Source organism: Trachemys scripta, chromosome 5 (genome assembly GCF_013100865.1).
Source record: "Trachemys scripta elegans isolate TJP31775 chromosome 5, CAS_Tse_1.0, whole genome shotgun sequence".
Classification (NCBI taxonomy): domain Eukaryota; kingdom Metazoa; phylum Chordata; order Testudines; family Emydidae; genus Trachemys; species Trachemys scripta.
This window is the reverse complement of record NC_048302.1, coordinates 26,949,741-26,971,393: the sequence shown is the minus strand read 5'-3', so window position 1 is coordinate 26,971,393 and position 21,653 is coordinate 26,949,741. Positions and strand designations below refer to the sequence as shown.

The window sequence follows — 21,653 nt, the reverse complement described above, 5'->3', positions numbered from 1 at the left end:
CAATGAGCTTTTCCTAATTAAAGAATGAGTAAGAAGCTCAGTGTTTGACCTTCTGTTTACCTACATGCTTATCTCCAACCTCTGCAAAAATCTGTAGATACATAAATGACAAAACTCTTTTGAGACCTACTGTCTCCTACTAGACTAAAGAAGGTTCTAACTGGTGACATTCTGCCGTGAAACTGTCATTATAGCTTAAAGAATGTTCAGACCACAGAGCATCAACCCACAGAGAGATGTTACTGATTTTGTACTGCAGTGAACTTCTGATTTTTCTGCTGAAGCAAATTTAAGACCGATCATCTTTTTATAAATCCCATGTTTAAAAATGTACATGGTCATTGGTTAGTAAAAAGGTCTGTTGGGGTTGGGATGCTATAAAACTATGGCCACTGCTGGAGAAATTCTGCCCTGACTAAAACGCTCGGCAAAACTGTCAAAATTCACTAGGATTGCGAGGGGTGTCATTTAACGCAGAATTCGGCCCAGTGGATATGCAGGAGCTGTTGCTTCCATACAGCAAGTCAGGAATCTAGGCCAGGCTCTAATACAATCCCATAATCTTCTCTTGGCAAGCCCAGGACCAGGCCAGCATGCAAAGAAACAGGTATCCCATTCTTAAACTGGGGGATTGGAATCCCTGGGCCAGATTTTGGCCTGTGAGATAAGCCATTTGAATTGCTCCAGTAGTGCATAAGGCCCCTTAAAGAGGAAATGGGTCCAGTTCTCCTGTGACTGGTTAGTTCCTTCCCAACTAGGCCTGAGAGAGAGCACCTGGCCTCTATGAAGACTCAGGCAGCAGTTGTGAAAGGGGAATAGGGAAGGAGCAGTAAGTAGCTGGTGACAGTTGCCTGTCAGGAGCTCTATGAGCCTCAAGAGAGCAGTAGTTAAGAGCAGCTGGTGAAGAGACCTAGTGCAGAGAGAGAACTGTTGGGAGAGAGCTATGGATAGGAGTTGCTGGAGAGAAATGGCCAGAGTGAGGGAACCCTGCTGCGTAGAAAACTTGTGCAGAGAATCCTCGATAAAGGGGAAGAACCAGCTCAGTCAGTGCAGATTGAGCCCAGGAACCAGAGAGTTGATTCTGGAGGGAGGTTCCCATGAGCAGGGGTGGGACTCCAAGCAAAGAGGCCCGAGGAGTGGAATGCTGCAGGGAACCCTCTTGCAGAACAGTTGGAGTTGAAGGCTGTGAGAGAAGAGCTGCAAGAAGCATGGAGAATTGCCAGAGATGTGGAGGCCCTGGAATAGGGGCATAGTAATTGGAGGAATTGTTGACTCATGGATGTGTGGCGTGGAGATGGGCCCCGGAGTGCAGGGCAGGAGGACCGCTGCATGTTAACCTGCCTTACTTTGGGATCGGAGGGCGGGGGTGAGAATTCTGACTTGGAGGAGCTTGTTGAAGGTGGAATTGTAGTAATTATTCCTGGGTTCAGGTCTAGAATTGGACTCTGAGAGGGACAATGTTCCTTTTCCAGGAGGGGGACATGACTATTAGGGTACATCTACATTACAGGGGGGAGTCGATTTAAGATACGCAAATTCAGCTACGTGAATAGCGTAGCTGAATTCGACGTATCGCAGCCGACTTACCCCGCTGTGAGGACGGCGGCAAAATCGACTTCTGCGGCTTTCTGTCGGCGGCGCTTACTCCCACCTCCGCTGGTGGAGTAAGAGCGCCGATTCGGGGATTGATTGTCGCGTCCCGTAGGGACGCGATAAATCGATCCCCGAGAGGTCGATTTCTACCCGCCGATTCAGGCGGGTAGTGTAGACCTAGCCTTAGTCTAATCTGTGGTGAAGAAGATGGGCAGCTTGGTTGGCTCCAGGGACTGTAGGAGAAAACAGACAGGACTCACCTGTATCTCCACAGTCATGCAGGAGGGCAGCCTGGTGGTGGCAGCCCTTTTATACGATACTTTCTTAAACAGTCAACTGGCAATTCACTTTGTCTCAGAGAACTCCTCAGTGGTGTACAGCTGGAGACATAGCAAAGAGTGGACATGCCCAGTAGCAAAAAGGAAACACGTGGGACTGGGCATGTTTAAATATGACACCATCTCTATATCATCTGTTGCTGATCTCTTTTCCAGTATGTCTGGGAAAGGAGAGGGCGTGGCTGGAGAACACTATGATGCCTGGCTGGTATAATGGCCCTTACAGGGCTCACACTGGTTTAGCTTATGGGGCTTGAGCCGAGAGTGCCCTAAATAGTGCCAGGCATGAATCAGCCATTGGCCAGCCCCAGGTTTGAGGGGAGAGCAAAATAAATAAATAAATAAAGGCAAAAGCCATCACTTCCACCCTGAAGTGTACCCCAAATGCTGATCTCATGCATCTGAGGATTCAAGCCCCTAACTATATGTACTCTTCAGCTGCCATGCTAGAATATACTAGTGTACTAAGCATTATATATTGAACTAATAAATATGGGTGGGATTTTCAATGAAGTGCCTCAGGGAGTGAGGCACTTAATTCACATTGACTGTTGAGCCCCTCCCCCCCAATCCCTTCCATGTGTTGATAAAGTATTTTCAAAACAACGTTTAATCTCATTTACACTTGCACTAGGATGTTCTGGGGTGTTTGCTGTAGATTGTAGATAGCAGCACACTGCAGGTGGCTGAGAGCAAGAAGCAAATACCAAAGTGGTATTTTCTCATCACATACATAGACTGTAGCCTTTCTGCCTAGCCTTATCATTCTAATGAAATTGTTCATCTTGCCAGCATGGGAGATATACTCCAGCATTGCTAGCCTACAAGATATTTAATCCTTTTAAAGAGCACATTCAGTTTGTATTAACATCTCAGGTGCACAGAGTTGAAGTTTTTTTGAAGAACACTGGTGCAATTCAAGCATTAGGGTTAAGTTAATTGAATCATTGGTTGTCTTAATGAGTTGTTAATTCTTTCTTCTTATCATTTTTAGCAGAATATTAATATACCAAAGGGATCCATATTTGGGCATGACATGTATGGCTAGTGAGGCAACACTAACTAACATGCCAAAATCCTTGATTTTTAGCTAGTCCGGGGAAAACAGTGGCAGTAAGGTTAGCATCTGCTGCCTTCCTGGCCAAAGAATCTAGCTCTTTTCTATATAATAATTTATATACAATTTTATAATGTAATTACCCTCCTGGTCTGAGATATGAATTTTTTGCTTCATAATGACTAGAAATAATCAGTCTGGCATATCCCAGGACTTCCTGACTGCAGGTTTTGCCACGGGTTCCACCCCCCAGTACAGAATGTAGACTTTTCTTTAAAAAATAAATAAATCTTAGCCTTTAAGGCTGCGACGATATTCTTTGCAGTGTAAACAAATACAGTGATTATATGTCAATGGCTGTAGATATCTCAGAGAGATGATTTCAGGCTAAGGGCATTACCCATATTCTCAGCGTGATTGAACTCGGACATCAAATAATGTAAACTTGCTAATTGTTTTGCAGCTGGCCATTTAAGTGAAAAGTTGTTGTTAGAAGCAGTGGGAAAGCTAGTTGCTAACAAGGAACTAGAAAGTCAGCACCCTCTAATCCCCCAAAATGATCACATCAAACCCTTCAAGAGAAGAAGGGAAAGAGTAGTTTCATCCCTTCAGCTGTGCCTGTAGCTTCAACTGTCCTCTGGCCCAATTACTTCCCCAGATGCCAAAAAGCTCCACATATCCCTCTCAGAGCTGACAAAACTTTCAGCTTCCCCCTGACAGCTTCTCCAGTACGGATGTATTGCTAATACAAAATGCTGCAGCACAATGAAAATTGAATGTTCGCGCAATTGAACTGAATATCGAAGTAAATGACACTGGTGATACTTTAATGATGGTAGTTATTCAGTTTCACAGGGGATTCAATAAAAGTTTCAATTTTAAAATTTGCTTGAGGGCTGCCATGGAAATCCGAGTCCTACAGAATCCAGGGCTCCCTGCTGCAGAATTTAGCTCCAGCTTGTAGTACGGCATGTGAGCCTTGGAAATATATCACTTTAGTGTTGAAAGGATGGCTGCCCAAACACCCTATTATATTAATGCAACTTCAGAGTGTCTTTTTGGGAATGGTGTTCTTTTAACAGCAGGGTGCTGTAGTACATTACTGTATTTGTTGTAGATGCTATTGAGGGCAGAAAATATATTTGCTGAATTACTGGATTCCGTTTGAAGCTGTTGGTTGATGGGGGTTCAAGTGAATATCAAGAGGAAGATCGTTATTAAAATACTTGCAGAATAACGCAGTCTTAGAGGTATGCTGCCAATAATTGAAACACTACATATAAGTACCCTGATACACCCCTTTTCATAAGCATGCTAATTTAGTGATGTGGTTGCACCTACTTTGTAATGTCATTGAAATTTAGAGATGAAAGTGACTTAATCTGCTAGTATAATGCTGACAGACCCCGGTTGTAGGTGGGCAGGATTGAACCTGGAACCTCTAAAGCTAAATGCATGAGCCTCTACTGCATGAGCTAAAAGCCACATGGCTGTTAGCTAAGGCAGTAGCAGATTCATTAATTTCTAAGTGGTCTCGGTGCCACTACATGGGACAGAGCACCTCACCCAAGAGGTGTGTGGGTTACACTAGGACACCTTATCTAGCTGTATCTCTTTCAGCAGACAGTGGCTGTAGTGCCATGCTCTCTACCTCCTCTGTTTCTTCATTGCCTCTGAACAGCATCCTCTTCTGGATGCTGTGTTGACCTACTGCCTCAACTGTTAGTGACACCCACCTCTCCTCTGCGACATCAAATCACACGAGAAAGATACTTGTTTAGAATCTGAACCCAACTGTACCCTCTGGCTGGTGCAGATTCAAAACAATGACTAATGAGTGGACCCAGTTAGTCAATATCCATGGTTAGTTAATTCCCCCAGCCATTTGTCTGCGCCCAGTTACAGAAATGAGATATTTTATCCTCTGCATTCACCAGTAGCTAAAGTGATAACAAATACCTAATTTTTGCTTTCTTTAATATTGGGATGTTCTATACCTTCTAGTCCTTGTGGCTTTATTCTAAGCATTGTGGAAAAAGATGAACAGGGACTTAATTCAGTATGGAAGTAAAGTAATTATGAAAGCAATTTCTAACATTCCCACAGAAGTTCATGTGGGAGTCAGGCTGTATCTGAAGCTCCAAACGCAAATGCTTCCGGAGAAATGTCAGCAGCAGAATGGCAAGTGTGGGTGTGGCTGGAGTGAGTGTATAGCAGATACAGGATATGCTAAAAATACATGCATACTAGGAGCAGCTGCAATGACCCCTTCCTGCATTATACAGTAAGGCCAAGTTGAATCTTACTCTATTAGGGTATGTCTACACTATGAAATTAAGTCCATTTTATAGAAGTTGATTTTTAGAAATCGATTTTATACATTTGATTGTGTATGTCCACACTAAGTGCATTAAGTCGGAGGAGTGTGGTCCTCACTACCGTGGCTAGCATCAACTTACGGAGCGGTGCACTGTGGGTAGCTATCCCACAGTTCCCGCAGTCTCCGCCGCCCATTCAAATTCTGGGTTAAGCTCCCAATGCCTGCAATGGCAGACAATCGTTTCACGCCTTTTTTCCTGGGTTAGCCGTGCAGACGGCATACCACGGCAAGCATGAGCAAGTGCAGAATGGTGGTAGAATGTGCCTTTGGACGTTTAAAAGCTCACTGGCACTGTTGGTCAGACCTCAGCACAACCAACATTCCCAGTGTTATTGCTGCTGCTGTGTGCTCCATAATATCTGTGAGAGTAAGGGGGAGACATTTATGGCAGGGTGGGAGGTTGTGGCAAATCGCCTGGTGTCCGATTTTGAGCAGCCAGACACCAGGATGATTAGAAGAGCACAGCAAGGCATGCTGCGCATCAGAGAGGCTTTGAAAACCAGTTTCATGACTGGCCAGGCTTCGATGTGACAGTTGTGTGTGTTTCTCCTTGATGCAAACCCGCCCCCTTTGTTGATTTTAATTCCCTGTAAGCCAACCACCCTCCCCCCTTCGAAATAAAGTAACTATTGTTTTCAAACCATGCATTCTTTCTTTATTAATTTAAAAAAATGAGATAACGGACAAGGTAGCCCAGGTGGGGTGGGGGAGGAGGGAGGGACAAGGCCACATTGATTATTGTAGCCACACTAAAAATCAAACTGTTTGAATGACAGTCTTCTGTTGCTTGGGCCATCCTCTGGAGTGGAGCAGCTGGGTTCCCTACCCTCCTCCCCCCCCCCCCCGCATTCTTGGACGTCTGGGTGAGGAGGCTATGGAACATGGGGAGGAGGGTAGGCAGTTATACAGTGGATGCAGGGGGGGTCTGTGTTCTTGTTGGCTTTTCTGCAGCTCCAACAGACTCTTCATCATGTCCGTTTGCTCCCCCATTAGCCTCAGCATCGCGTCCTGCCTCCACTCTTTGCACTCACTTAATTCTTTCCTGGCCTCTGCCACTGAATGCCTCCATGCATTAAGCTGTGCCCTATCAGTGCGGGAGGACTGCATGAGCTCAGAAAACCTGTCATCGCGAGTGCATTTTTTTCGCCTTCTAATCTATTGTTGTTATATCATCTCAGGGATGGAGATGATAGGGAGAGCGTAGAAACATTCTACGCTCTACGATTCTCGGGGGACTGCATGGTCACCTATGCTGCTGAGTTCACCACACTGACCAAACAGGAAATGAAATTCAAAAGTTCCCGGGCTTTTCCTGTGTACCTGGCTAGTGCATCAGAGTTCAAAGTGCTGTCCAGAGCAGTCAAAATGGAGCACTCTGGGATAGCTCCCAGAGGCCAATACCATCGATTTGCATCCACACTACCCCAAATTCGACCCAGCAAGGTCGATTTTAGCACTACTCCCCTCGCTGGGGAGAAGTACAGAAGTCGATTTTAAGAGCCCTTTAGGTTGATGGAATGGGGTTGCTTGTGTAGACGCAGTCATTATAAAATCGACCTAACAAGGCTAAATTTAACCTAACCCTGTTGTGTAGACCAGGGCTTAGAGCTAGCCACAAACCCATGATTTTACTGCATGCTATAGCGACAGTGCATGACAGAAGATAACTACCAGTTGACTCATACTCAGGTTCTCCTTTGTCCCTTATTTTCATACCCAAAATTTACTGATTTGGGGGAAGCAAAAAAAGTACGGTAATAAATCTATGTAGGACTTCATAGTTGTCACACTGGTGTGCATCTTGACCACCTGGTATTTCCAGGCAATAGAAAGAATAGAATTAAGATCTTTGTGCTCTAAAAGAACAGGCCCTCCCCTCCAATGCAGAATCTCAATAAGCTGTTAGCAGTATAGAGCCCATGGCAAACAGCTAAGTGGTTCTGAATCCATCTGATGCAGGGCAGTGGTATTAGCCCGTTCTCAGTAATGATTAACTCCTTCCCCTTCACATTCTTAAAATGTTTTAGGGTAAAAACTTTGAAAAGCACCTAAGTAATTTAGAGGCCCAAGTCACATTGACTTTCACTAAGTCACTTAGGTGCTTTTGAAAAATCTTACCCTCGCTATCAAAAGCTGAGCAAGAGATCCCGTTTAGTGAATGTATGACAACTGCCTGTAAAACAACGAAGGCAGCTTTATACTTGTCTGTACATTTGGCAAACTTTTTAATTGAATATGATAAGTGCATCAGTATACGAGTCCTATTCCATGTTGTCAACCTTGTACACTACCCCAAAAAAGCAGAATGTACTTAGTCTTAACAGAGTCTGCTTTTTTGGGAAATGTGCAGGGCTGAGTACATTGTGCTAAACAAACTAACTATAATAAAATACCCTGTTTGCTTTAAAATGGCTGTTTCCTTTTATAGGTTAAGATCTTCTAGGGCTTCCATTTTATCTCCTTAAAAATATGGTCCAGGATTAAACTTGGCAATTAAGGTCTCAACATAATAGCAATTAAGCATAATTCAGAGTGCTATAGCCTTCTCTCAGCTATTGGGTGGGGTGAGTTGGAAGGGGATCAATATTCCCACGCTTGATTGTTGTGAGGGATAAAGGTTTTCACTTTGTTCTCTCTCTTACTCCTCCATATGGTGCACAGGAGGAGCCTGAGGCCTTGTCTACACACAAACGTGCACCAGTTTATTCAAAACCATATTTTAAAATTGATTTAGTTAAATCAGCCCAAGTTTGTGGGTAGATCATCCCTTAGTGACTCCTGCAATTCCTCCTTCCTCCCTTTCCCTCCCCGCCCAAGGGAGAAGGGAGGGAGATGGTCTGGAGCAGTCACTCTCATCCTTTGCAGACTACTCTACCTCTTTCAGGAGTCTGATTTATCTTGCATTTCCCCAAGTTTTAACTCACTTAAAAACTACTTGCTCACAAAATCAGATATAAAAATACAAAAGTGTCACAGTTTATACCGGTAAAACTCATGCTTTTGCCAGTATGGCTTATCTCAGCTCCAGCCCCTGAGTGAAAAAAGCTATACCAGCAAAAGCTCATCTACATTAGGGGCTTTTGCTAATATGGCTATGCTGGCCAGGGACCGCATCTCATCACTCCCCTGACAGCTATGCTGGCTGAAGTTTGTAGTGTAGAGCTTCCCATAGGCACACAGAGTTCATTGGAAATGCAAAGGTGGAGATACTGCAGTAGGTAGTTTTGATTGGTTTTTGCCTGACTATACAGGGGGATCAGTGAAACTGACTAGACTTTGTCAGAGCACAAAGTCTGCAAACTGTACAGCTAGTGACAGAAATGCTTTTTCTTTAGTCCATTAGTTATTTTTAAGTACTATTTATGACAATGGGTAAAAATATTTAGGCTAAAGTTTGATTCATAAGCTGACAATATGCCATTAACTATCTTAAGCCACTTTGCCAGTAGTTATTCACTATTATTCTGTTCATTCTGCTCTATAGTATTTTGTGTAGGAACAGTTTTCTGTGCACTTTGCATATAAATAGCTTTTATGGACTGTTTGTCTGGTGCACAGGGAGTGGTACCCATGTGTTCTGGGAAGGGGAAGAAGAAGTATCAACACCAGCGTTTCACTTCCTGCTGCTCTTTGTTCTCTTGTAGAGAAATTGCATCAGGTTCCACTGCTTCCCCTTTCTTCCTTTGGTCACTCCCAGCTGTCATGGTGAGAGGCCTCCTGTTCTGTGTGGCTTAGATTCCCTCTCAGCAGCACCATTATCCCTTCTCCTTTCGCATTGCTATAGCTTGGGTTCTGGTTCTTATCTACTCATTGCCCTTCCCTCCTCTTATTCCCAGCTGCTTCTACTCCCTTCGCTTCCCACATCAAAGCAGGGAGCTGCCCTACCCTCAACCGGTCATAATAGGACTGCCCTTCTGCGACACTCTGGCCTTGCTAGCTTCCCTTAAGGCCTGAATGTCCCCCTGCTGTGGGAGTGGATGTCTCCCTTCTTCATGCTTCTGGAAGAGGGGTCTGCAACTCTGAGTGTGTTTAAAAACTGAGGTTTAATTTGCCCTTTATAAGGGATGGTGTTTGAAGGGGAGGGTGTCTGTTTGGCAAACTGAAATGAGGGTGGGCCATTGCTTTACGCTGCTCTGTACCTAAGCCTAAAGACATTGGCACGTCTCCTTGGCTTAAACTTTTTAGCCTAGTCTGTACTAGAAAAATCCCCCTTTACAACTTGCAATGGGGCAATTAAACCTGACTGTTGTGAATCTGTTCAGCCTGACCATATAACCTGGGGTTCTCAGCCTTTTGCTTGCTGAGACCCACCGCAGTATGCTATAAAAACTCCATGGCCCACCTGTGCCACAACAACTCATTTTCTGCGTATAAAAGCCAGGGCCTGTGTTAGGGGATAGCAAGCAAGCCAATTGCCTGGGGCCCCATGCCACATACGTTACTCAGGCTTCGGCTTCAGTCCTGCGTGGCAGAGCTCAGGGCCCCAGGCTTCAGCCCCATGTGATGGGGTTTTGGCTTTCTGCCCTGGGCCCCAGCTAATCTAACGCTGGCCCTATTTGGCGGACTCCCTGAAACCTGCTCGCTGCCCCCCAAGGAGCCCCAGACCCCTGGTTGAGAACCGCTATATATAACCACTCCCTTCAATCATTGCACTGCGGCTTCCAAAACAGAAAATTTGTATGAATAAAATCACTGAAACTGCAGTAGCTCAAAGCTAGAAACAAACAGGAATACAAGAGACAGTGCACAGAGTAGTCACAGAAAGGGTTGCACGAGCATTAGGGACTGTGCTGAGAACACCACTTGCAATGGTGCCCCTGCAGTGCCAGCATTTTCTATCCACACTAGCACTAGAATGACATTGTGTGTGCCAGCGTAAGGTAGACTGGTGATAGGCAAATGCAATTTCAAATTGGCTGGTAATATTTGTTTACCTTTGCAAGCACTTTTGAATGTGTGCATGAAGTATGTTATAACTGCTCCACAAGCTTGTGGCTGAAATATAAACAAACTGGGAGGCAGTTTGTCTTTTGCCTGATGAAATTAACAAATGGCTACATTTAGTGTAATTTTATTACAAGTCTTGCAGTATTTGGTGTTTCTCCTAAAGCTCCTGCCCCTGGGTTCAACACATGAGAACCTCAGCTTTTATGATTTTTTAAAAAATTAGTTTTTAGGCCTCATGGTTACAGAGGAAAGTGAAAGAAAAGGTGAAAATGTGAACCCAAGGGCTCCAAACACCAGAAGACAACCCCCCCACCCCAAGCTTATTACTTTTAAAAACTCATGAGTTTTATTCTAATCTCATGATTTTTGAATGCCTAGGTTGGAAATAGTGACCATACTTGATTTTAAAGAGACACTATTAAAGTTAGGTTTAAACTTCCTGATAGTGCATTCTGTTTGGGATATAAATCCTTTTCCCCAGAATTTCTGTGGTGCCCACTGATCTTTTTGATATGTATAGTATGGTACAACAGCATTTACTCAAACACCACTTAACTGACACACCATGGCTACATTTCAGCATTGTCTTGCAGCATATGTAACTTTCAGGTTACTCCTGATTAACTGAACCATCATTTCTTTAACTGTTTTCAATGTCTCAGAAATATTTTGAATAACTAGAATTCTAATCATTGGTATGTTTGTGTGTACTGCACCTAACACAATGGGGCCCTGATGAGGTTGGCCTCTAGGCATTACTGTCTAAATGTTAAATAATAATAAATTACTAATGCTGTGCAATCAAGATCGTAATATAAGAGCCTTGTACAGGCAAAATGTGACTTCGCCATGGCTTGTCACCCCTGTTGCTGTTTGACTGGCATACAATGGGGTTAAAGACTTCAGTCTTAATGGTGTACAGTAACTCCTCACTTAAAGCCTTCCCGGTTAACATTGTTTCGTTGTTACGTTGCTGATTAATTAGGGAACATGCTCATTTAAAGGTGTGTAATGCTCCCTTCCAGGGCTGGCTCCAGGGTTTTTGCCGCCCCAAGCGGCAAAAAAAAAAAAAAAAAAAAAGCCGCAATCGCGATCTGTGGCGGCAATTCAGCAGGAGGTCCTTTGCTCCAAGTGGGAGTGAGGGACCGTCCGCCGAATTGCCGGACGTGCCGCCCCTCTCCGGAGTGGCTGCCCCAAGCACCTGCTTGGCAAGCTGGTGCCTGGAGCCGGCCCTGCTCTCTTCTAACGTCGTTTGGCAGCTGCCTGCTTTGTCTACTGCTTGCAGGAAGAGCAGCCCGTTGCAGCTAGCTGGTGGGGGCTTGGAACCAGGGTGGACCAGCAGCCCCCTATCAGCTCCCCACTCCCCTAAGTTCCCTGTGCAGCAGCTGCCCAGCAGTTCAGCTGTGTCCCTCCCCCACTGCCCATGTGCTGCTCCTGCCCTCTGCCTTGGAGCTGCTCCCTGAGACACCTGCTTGCTGTGTGGTGGGAGGAAAGGAAGAGGGGGGCTAATGTCAGGGTGTCCTCCTCCTTCCTGCTCCTGCACCCCGCTTACCCCATCTTCCATAGAGCAGGGCTCAGGACGGAGGGAGCTTGCAGCAGCTGCCCTCTCAGCAAGCTGATCTAATTAACAAGGCAGTGTACTTAAGGGAAATACGCATATCTCCCTCCATTCCTGCTGCCTTGTGTAGAGAGAGAGTTAACCCTTGAGGGCTCAGCCAATTGTTAGTTCATCATTTAGCAGTAAGGGAAATATCCCACCTTATGACTCCTCCATCTCAACCAAGCTTCACAATCATCATCACTGTGTACCAGTATTAAATTGTTTGTTTAAAACTTATACTGTGTGTGTGTATATGTGTGTCTTTTGTCTGGTGAAAAAAATTTCCGTGGAACCTAACCCCCTCATTTACATTAATTCTTATGAGGAAATTGGATTCGCTTAACATTGTTTCACTTAAAGTCGCATTTTTCAGGAACATAACTACGTTAAGTGAGGAGTTACTGTACTTTACAGGAAACTCAAAAGTATTATAGGGAGGGTTATACTGAGTTGTTAGTTTTGTACCCAAAGATCAAAACCACTCTGCTCTTAAGAGTATCTGGAACTTTTGACCCTGCTGATTAACGGTAGTGAACTGCTCATGGAACTAGTTGACTCCCTGAATTGCAGTGAGCAACAAAAGTCACATCTGATGGAAATGAACTAGCCATATACAGTGCATTGCCTACTGGAGAGAAGGGGCTAGAAGAATTCCTTTAATGAATTCCACTCCTTGTCATTATCCTGGTTGCTTTTAAAATGTCATTGCTTACATAGTATTGAAAAGGCTGTGGTAAAATGTGATCCATTTCCACTCCTCCCATTCAAATTCATTTAACACTTGGTGTATGTCAAAACTGCAATGTAAACCCAGGGTTAGTAGGACTTGAGTTAGCAGACCATGGGTTTGTTAATCTAGGGTTTGAGCATCTACCCTAATTTGTAACCCCAGGTTAGGAACTGTTGAACCCTGGGTCCCAACCTGAAGCTCCGACATCTATACTGCATAAAGTGGGCCCAAGTCCAACCACCCATATCCCAGACTTCCTTTGTTTGTGGTGCATTGTGGGAAAACTTGACTGTCCACCAAACTTCACCATACAGAGGACAAAAAGTCAGCCCATGGGATTGTGGGATACTTTTGGCAGAGTCCCAGAGCACTGCATCGACACTGCAAAGCAATAGGGCTCGAACCTTGGGTCCCAGCTTGCCTCATGCTCGGCCCCTCTATCCCTGCCTGCGTCCAAGCCCTGCGTTAGTGTGATTTGTGTGTAGTTGGAAGGAGGATTAGGTTTGAGCCTGAGTTTGAACCCTGGGCTTACATTGTTAGGAATAACTGTACAGGAAAGATGAGAAATCCAAATAGAGGAGTAATTGAAGAGGCAAATTTCCCTCATGGCTCCTCTTCTATCCTATCATCTGAATCACTCCTTGTGTGCACATTTTCTTTCCAACAATGAACTGTCCACAATTATTATTATCTACATTATTTAATTGAACATGAGGTGTACTGAGAGGAAATTACACTGAAGAGATTCTGTGATCGGTACTAGCTCAATGAATACTTTTTGGGTAATATCTTTAGAGATGGCCCTGCTCCAAAAATAAGGCTCCAAACAACTCCAGACTTCCAGAATTGAGATCAGCCTTTCAATACTGATGACCCATGCATCTGAGCTTGGGTGGGAAGCCTGAGCCTCTGCCAGTGCCACAACGTCCACATGGCTATTTTTAAATCATGCCACGCCTGCATGAGTCTGTCTACCGGGGCTGGGTGGCTCACTGCAGTGTAGACATACATTGATCGGTTAATTTAGAGTAACCTGTGGATATAGAGAACAATTGATCACAGTCCTAGTTATAACAGTGCTTAGCATATTTGAAAACTTATCAAGTTTCCCTCTTCCCCCATCTTCTTTTCTCAAGATTAAACATATCTAGGTTTTTTTAACCTGTCTTTATAGATCAGATTTTCCAAACATTTTCATTTTTGTTGCTTTCTTCTGGACTCTCTACAATTTGTCCAATGTGGAACCCCAAACTAGACACACTGCTCCAGCTGAGCTCACCAGTGCTGGCAGGACAATTACCTCCTGTGTCTTATATACAATGCTCTTGTTAATACACCCCAGAATATTTGCCTTTTCCACAATTGCATCATATTGTCAGCTCATATTCAAGTTGTGATCCACTATAAACCCCAGATCCTTTTCTGCAGTACTACCACCTCACCAGTTATTCCCCATTTTGTATTTGTGCATTTGATTTTTCCTTCCTAAGTGAAATACTTTGCACTTGTCTTTGTTTAATTTCATCTTGTTGATTTCAGACCAATTCTCAATTTGTTGGGGTCATTTTGAATTCTTATCCTGTTCGCCAAAGTGCTTGCAACCCTACCCATCTTAGTGTCATCTGACAATTTTATAAGCATACTCTCCATTTCATTATCCAAGTCATTAATGAAAATGTTGAATAATACTGGACCCAGGACAGAGCCCTGTGGGACCTCATTAGTTACCTCCTCCCAGTGTGACAGTGAACCATTGATAACTGCTTTTTGAGTGTGGTCTTTCAACCAATTGTGCACCCACATTATAGTGATTTAATCCAGCCCACGTATCCCTATAGTTTGCTTATGAGAGTGTGCAAACTAGACTCTGTCAACAGCTTTACTACAATCAAGGTATATCATGTTTCCCGCTTCACCCCCATCCATTGGGCCAGTAACACTGTAAATCGAAGAAAGTAGTTTGGTTGTGCATGATTTATTCTTGACAAATCCATGTTGGTGGTTATCCTCTCTGTGCTTACAAATTGATCGTTTAATAATTTGTTCTAGTATCTTTCCAGGTATCAAAGTTAGCCTGACTGGTCTATAATTCTGCAGGGTCTCTTTGTTTCCCTTTTTAAAGATAGGTCCTATGTTTGCCCTTCCCTAGTACCCCATGAGTTCTCAAAGATAATTGCTAATGGTTCTGGGATGGCTTCAGCTAATTCTTTAAATACCGTAGGGTGAATTTTGTCAGGCCCTGCCGACTTGAATACATCTAACTTCTCTAAATACTCTTTAACCTGTTTGTTCCCTACTTTGGCTTGTGTTCATTCCCCCTTGTTGTTAATATTATGTCTAGTATCTGTCACAATTTATTTTTTTAGTGAAGATTGAAGCAAAATGGAGAGAATATTTTTAAGACAATGGGGCTCCACACCCAGGGGTGGTAGGTTGAATCCCATACTGGAATTTGTGTTTACTTTATGCTTGTGAAAGTATTTTACTTTCTTATTTTATAATAAGCACATGAGGAAGAAATCTTGTTGATTTACAACTGTTTATTTCTGCTGAGTTGTTCCATCACTGTATACAATGGTTCCTAACTATTTTTGCAGAAGCCCCTTTGGCTTGTTTTGGCAGATGGGTGTTCCCATTCCCTTCACATCCTTTTGCATCATGTCCCAACACAGTTCCGTTGCATCTCCTTTCCTCTGTTCTTTACTCTACCTCTCCTGTCCTTCCTCTGTCCTCTTTTACCATCCTGTTATTTCCCCCTCGTTATGTTTTATTTTTAGTCCTTTTGGCTCTTTCATTATTTTTTGACTCCCCAACATAGTAGCTCTATCTTCTCTATTCTTTACTTGACAGAAGTTACAAGCTGCTCAGGGACCATGCTATGAACATGCTGCCCAGGCTTGAGAATTCCATAGTCATAGATCACATGGCTGCATTTAGTGGCAGGGGAACACAAACAAGAGAGGTTTCAGAGTAGAGAAGCTTGAGTGAGGAAGTTGCTGCCCTGTAAGCATCAGATGCTCCCACCGCTGGCTATATTAGGGATTACTGCTGACATGGGGAGGACAGGTAAGCATTTTCAAAAAGCTGACAGGTGCTTACCTACAGCTGTAGGAGCATGCATGTTTGTGGGTATGATGAATCTGAAGTCAAGCATGAATTCATCCCTAAGGCCAGGTCATTCATTTGCATCTGCTACTTTTGGGTATATAAAAAGTGCAGCAATGGAGTAGTCCTCTGAGGCAAGGGGATCCCGGCGTCCCCTTGGGTCAGGGTCTCGTGGTCCAGCCCCTTCTGTTTTCAAGGCCTTCCCTCAACTATATTTTTCCACACCAAGGGTAGACTCTTGTCTTTGGCACCCCCTAGGTAGTGGTACATGAACCCAGGCCCAGCCTCTCCACCAGGTTCCATTCAAGGGCCAGTGATAAGCAGCTAAATCCTGCACTCCAAAGTGCTATACTTCTGCCTCCCTGGATCACTTCCTACCAGCCCCTCTCTTCCCAATAGATAAAGTCATTTATTAGCTGAACTCAAATATAAAGTCCTTTGAAAAGGTGTGACTTCCTCCTTCAAGGAGTTGACCAAGTCCCTATAAACAGACGTCAGGAACTCCTGCCGTGCTCCTTCGCAGGAGCTCCCAATATAAATCTCTTAACCTCCACTGTCTGCCTCTTCCTGAGCTGCTCTGCTCCCCTTTTCATGGAATCACGAACTCATAGAATATCAGGGTTGGAAGGGACCTCTGGAGTCGTCTGGTCCAATTCCCTGCTCAAAGCAGGACCAATCCCCAACTAAATCATCCCAGCCAGGGCTTTTTCAAGCCTGACCTTAAAAACCTCTAAAGAAGGAGATTCCACCACCTCCCTAGGTAACTCATTACAGTGCTTCACCACCCTCCTAGTGAAAAAGTTTATCCTAATATCCAACCTAAACCTCCTCCACTGCAACTTGAGACCATTGCTCCTTGTTCTGTCATCTGCCACCACTGAGAACAGCCTAGATCCATCCTCTTTGGAACTCCCTTTCAGGTAGTTGAAAGCAGCTATCAAATCCCCCCTCATTCTTCTCTTCTGCAGACTAAATAATCCCAGTTCCCTCAGCCTCTCCTCATAAGTCATGTGCTCCAACCCCCTAATCATTTTTGTTGCCCTCTGCTGGACTCTTTCCAATTTTTCCACATCGTTCTTGTAGTAGGGGGCCCAAAACTGGACACTGTACTCCAGATGAGGCCTCACCAATGCCAAATAGGGGGGAATGATCACATCCCTCGATCTGCTGGCAATGCTCCCACTTATACAGCCCAAAATGTCGTTAGCCTTCTTGGCAACAAGGACACACTGTTGACTCACATCCAGCTTCTCGTCCACTGTCACCCGTAGGTCCTTTTCTGCAGAACTGCTGCCTAGCCACTCAGTCCCTAGTCTGTGGCAGTGCATAGGATTCTTCCGTCCTTAGTGCCCTTGTCCTTGTTAAACCTCATCAGATTTCTTTTGGATCAATCCCCTAATTTGTCTAGGTCCCTCTGTATCCTATCCTTACCCTCCAGCGTATCTACCCCTCCTCCCAGTTTAGTGTCATCTGCAAACTTGCTGAGGGTACAATCCACGCCATCCTCCAGATCATTAATGAAGATATTGAACAAAACCAGCCCCAGGACCGACCCTTGCGGCACTCCGCTTGATACTGGCTGCCAACTAGACATGGAGCCATTGATCACTACCCGTTGAGCCCGACGATCTAGCCAGCTTTCTATCCACCTTATAGTCCTGTCTTTCAGCCCATACTTCTTTAACTTACTGGCAAGAATACTGTGGGAGACCATATCAAAAGCTTTGCTAAAGTCAAGGAATAACACGTCCACCGCTTTCCCCTAATCCACAGAGCAAGTTAACTCGTCATAGAAGGCAATTAAGTTAGTCAGGCATGACTTGCCCTTGGTGAATCAATGCTGACTGTTCCTGTTCACTTTCCTCTCCTCTAATTTCTTCAGAATTGATTCCTTGAGGACCTGCTCCATGATTTTTCCAGGGACTGAGGTGAGGCTGACTGGCCTGTAGTTCCCCCGGATCCTCCTCCTTTCCTTTTTAAAAGATAGGCACTATATTAGCCCTTTTCCAGTCATCCGGGACCTCCCCCAATCATCATGAGTTTTCAAAGATAATGGCCAATGGCTCTGCACTCACATCCGCCAACTCCTTTAGCACCCTCGGATGCAGTGCATCTGGCCTCATGGACCTGTGCATGTCCAACTTTTCTAAATAGTCCTGAACCACTTCTTTCTTCACAGAGGACTGGTCACCTCCTCCCCATACTGTGCTGCCCAGTGCAGTAGTCTGGGAACTGACCTTATTCGTAAAGACAGAGGCAAAGAAAAGCAATGCGTACATTAGTTTTTTCCACATCCTCTGTCACTAGGTTGCCTCCCTCATTCAGTAAGGGACCCACACTTTCCTTGACCACCTTCTTGTTGCTAACATACCTAAAGAAACCCTTCTTGTTACTCTTAACATCCGTTGCTAGCTGCAATTCCAAGTGTGATTTGGCCTTCCTGATTTCACTCCTCTATGCCTGAGCAATATTTTTATACTCCTCCCTGGTCATTTGTCCAATCTTCTACTTCTTGTAAGCTTCTTTTTTGTGTTTAAGATCAGCAAGGATTTCACTGTTAAGCCAGGCTGGTCACCTGCCATATTTACTATTCTTTCTACACATCGGGATGGTTTGTTTCTGCAACCTCAATAAGGACTCTTTAAAATACAGCCAGCTCTCCTGGACTCCTTTTCCCCTTCATGTTATTCTCCCAGGGGATCCTGCCCATCTGTTCCCTGAGAAAGTCAAGTGCCTTCTCCAGGCTGTGCATATTTTGCAGGTGTGGTGGGACCAGAGCAGCTTTTTAACCCCTTCCTTTCCAGTGTGGGGTTTGTATGCCCTATCACAGTGAGATATAGGATACTGGGCTAGATAGTCCTTTGTTCTATATCAGTGTGGCAATATTTAAATTATATTCTTAAATCAGTTTGTTACCACTGATACTATCAACACATTAGGATACTCAAAACATGCGAGCTCAGAAACGTGTATACATCTATCTTTTAGCCTCGTATGTAAAATCAAGCTTCTTAAATCCTATGTCAAGACTGTTCATAAGGACCTAATTCCTCTTTGGCTTTCAGTGAGAAGTACAGTATGCACAAGGCCAAACTACTGTTGTACTAGACAACTCACTTCACTGATGTATTTTTAACGAACAGCAAAATGGTCATCATACGTCTCAATGATGCTTCTAATTGTAGGCATAAATCTGGAAACCTGTATTAATAGGGCTAGATACCTATTTTTCTGTTTTATATATTCTTAAACCTGTTTGGATTCTTGTATAATAGTATTCAGTTGTCCTCCTACTCAGTTTTTTTAAAATAATGTAGCAAAGTGAAATAAATTTATCTTGCCACAGTTCCATTGCTGACTTCAGCAAGTCTGTTTTATTCACTCATGAGAACATACCACAGCAAGCGACTAGAGAAAGAGTTTAGATCCACTGTTGTTAGTTATTTAGTATTTTTAAAAAAACATTGAGGTTTGTGATGAACTGTTCTGACCCCACCCAGAAGTTCAGGAGGGAAGGCGTTAATATGTCATTCTAATTAAATGAGATCACAAGTATCTGCCTTTAGTGTGGGGACCTGTAAAGTATCAAGGCAGAGCCAACGGTAGGCAAGCAATGAGTCACCCTAGAAAAGGGATGTGCCATGGGAAGTCAGGGGCTGGGCACTGACTAACTATATTTAGTCAGAGAGAAGGTGGGGTGGAGAGGAACGTGGGCAGGATGAGCTGCTTTGTACATTTGGGAGTTGGCTGAAGCAAGCAACCACTTAAATGTTATTTTAACTAAAGAAAGCTGGGATTGCATTTATGTGTAGCGCTTAAAGTGGTGGTACACTTTTAATGCTAGTACTGATCTGCAATAAATTGCACAGTGGTATTGTCTAAACTGTATATTGAGGTGTAGACTTTCTTTTTTTAAATGGCCTTCCCCTGACTGCCATATCCCCAGAGCATTGTGGTAATTTAAGGGTAGTGACTACAATAAATGTTTATAGTTTTTATAGTGGGTATATTTTAATATGCTGTTTCATCTTTGCATATCTTCTCATTCTAATCCTTTTTTAATAGTGATTATGTTGTATCACATAGAGACCCTTTCCTGGAGATGGATCCCAGGGCATTTTACAAATTATAGTTTCGGTATAAATTATTAGATTAATTCTACCCTTAGATACAGACTGACAGACACATGCACAGACTCCCATTAAGAACGGGGGGGGGCGGGATTGTTTGATTGTTGATTATTCCTTTGACAGACATCTGTTCAGAACAGTGGTTAACTGACTAATAGTGTTTCTTTTATCAAAATATCAGTACAAGAAAATTCATCTATGACTCCACCATCCAAGAACACTCAGTGGACTCCAGGTAAGACTACATTCTTTTATAATCTTATTTATAATCTGCTTAGAACAGACACATTAATCGATGATGTTTCATAGATTCTTGAAGTTTAAGGCAAAAAAGGACCATTAGATCTTTTAGTCTGACTGAGTGTATAGTAAAGGCCATTGAATTTCATTCAGCTACCCCTGTATAGAGTCCAATCACTTGTCTTTGGCTAAAGCATATTCTCCAGAAAAGCATCTAGTCTCGATCTGAAGACATCAATAGATGCTTCCTTTGGTAGCTTGTTCCAATGATTAATCACCCTTACTGTTTAAAAATGTGTGCCTTATTTCTCATTTGAATTTTGTCTGGCTTCAGCTTCCAGCCTTTGGTTTTCCTTATGCCTTTCTCTGCTAGATTAAAGAACCTTTAGTACCTGGTATTTTCTTCCCGTGAAGGCGATTACACACTATAATCAAGTCACCACACAACCTTCTTTTTAATAAGCTCTTTAAATCTCTCACTTTAAGGCATTTCCTCCAGCCCTCAAACCATTTCTGTGGCTTTGTTATGCACCCTTTCTGATTTTCCAATCTTTTTTACAATGTGGACACCCAAACTGTGTATTATTCCAGTATTTTTCTCACCAATGCAGTATTCATAAGTAAAATCATTTCCCTACTTACTGCTCCCGTGTTTATACATCCAAGGATCGCATTAGCCCTTTTTACCATGGCATCATACTTGGAGATCATGTTGAGTTGCTTGACCACTATGACCCTTAAACCTTAATAAATCCTTTTCTACATTATTGCTTTTTACGATACAGACCCCCATTCTGTAGATATGGCCTGTATTGCTTGTTCCTAGGTGTATAACTTTTCATTTGGTTATATTAAAATGCACTTTATCCGAATGGACCCAGTATACCATGTGATCCAAATAGCTCTGTATGACTGCCGTAGCCCCATCATAACACCAATCTTTGTGCCCACAAATTGTGTCAGCTGTGATGATGAAAATGTTGAATAGTATCAGGTCTCGTACTGATCCAACGGAAACTCCATGATAAAAGCCCTATTTGATGATGATTCCCCATTGACAACTAATTTTTTAGATCAGTCATTTAGCTACTTATCACATGCTTTATTGGTATTCTATAGTACAAATTATTTAATCGGAATGTTGTGCCTAAAAAAGTCTAAGGGCTTATCTACACATGAAAGTTTAGTTTGGAAGCAGGCAGGTTATGTATTTAAAGCCAATTAACTGTTCCTGACTATTTCCAAGTATGGATGCTTTTATGCCAGAATAAGAGTGCTTAATTTCAATTTAGTTTAATCCATGTGGTAAACTAATTTGAATAAAGCATTCTTATTCTGGAAAAAGAGTGTCCACACTTGGAGTTGATCAGGAATAGTTAATCAGGAATAGCTTTTCCAGATTAACCAAACTTGTAATTTCAGCAAAGAATGAAATCTTTCTCTGTTTTGTGACGCTTTGCTGTGAATTTGGTTTTGCTGTTGCCTAACAGACAGAAATCTTTTCTGCAGAAGAACCCCAAAATCAACTGACTG

At 43.4% G+C, this 21,653-nt stretch overlaps 1 protein-coding gene across 2 annotated transcripts in view; it reads left to right on the top strand.

The window, feature by feature from the left end:
* Window positions 1-21,653, top strand: part of EMCN (endomucin) — a 95,478-nt gene that overhangs the window by 9,029 nt on the left and 64,796 nt on the right. For both annotated transcript variants that reach the window (XM_034772144.1, XM_034772145.1), the window contains exon 2: window positions 20,062-20,115. In XM_034772144.1, the coding sequence (XP_034628035.1) occupies window positions 20,062-20,115 (54 nt within the window). The remainder of the gene's footprint in view (window positions 1-20,061; window positions 20,116-21,653) is intronic.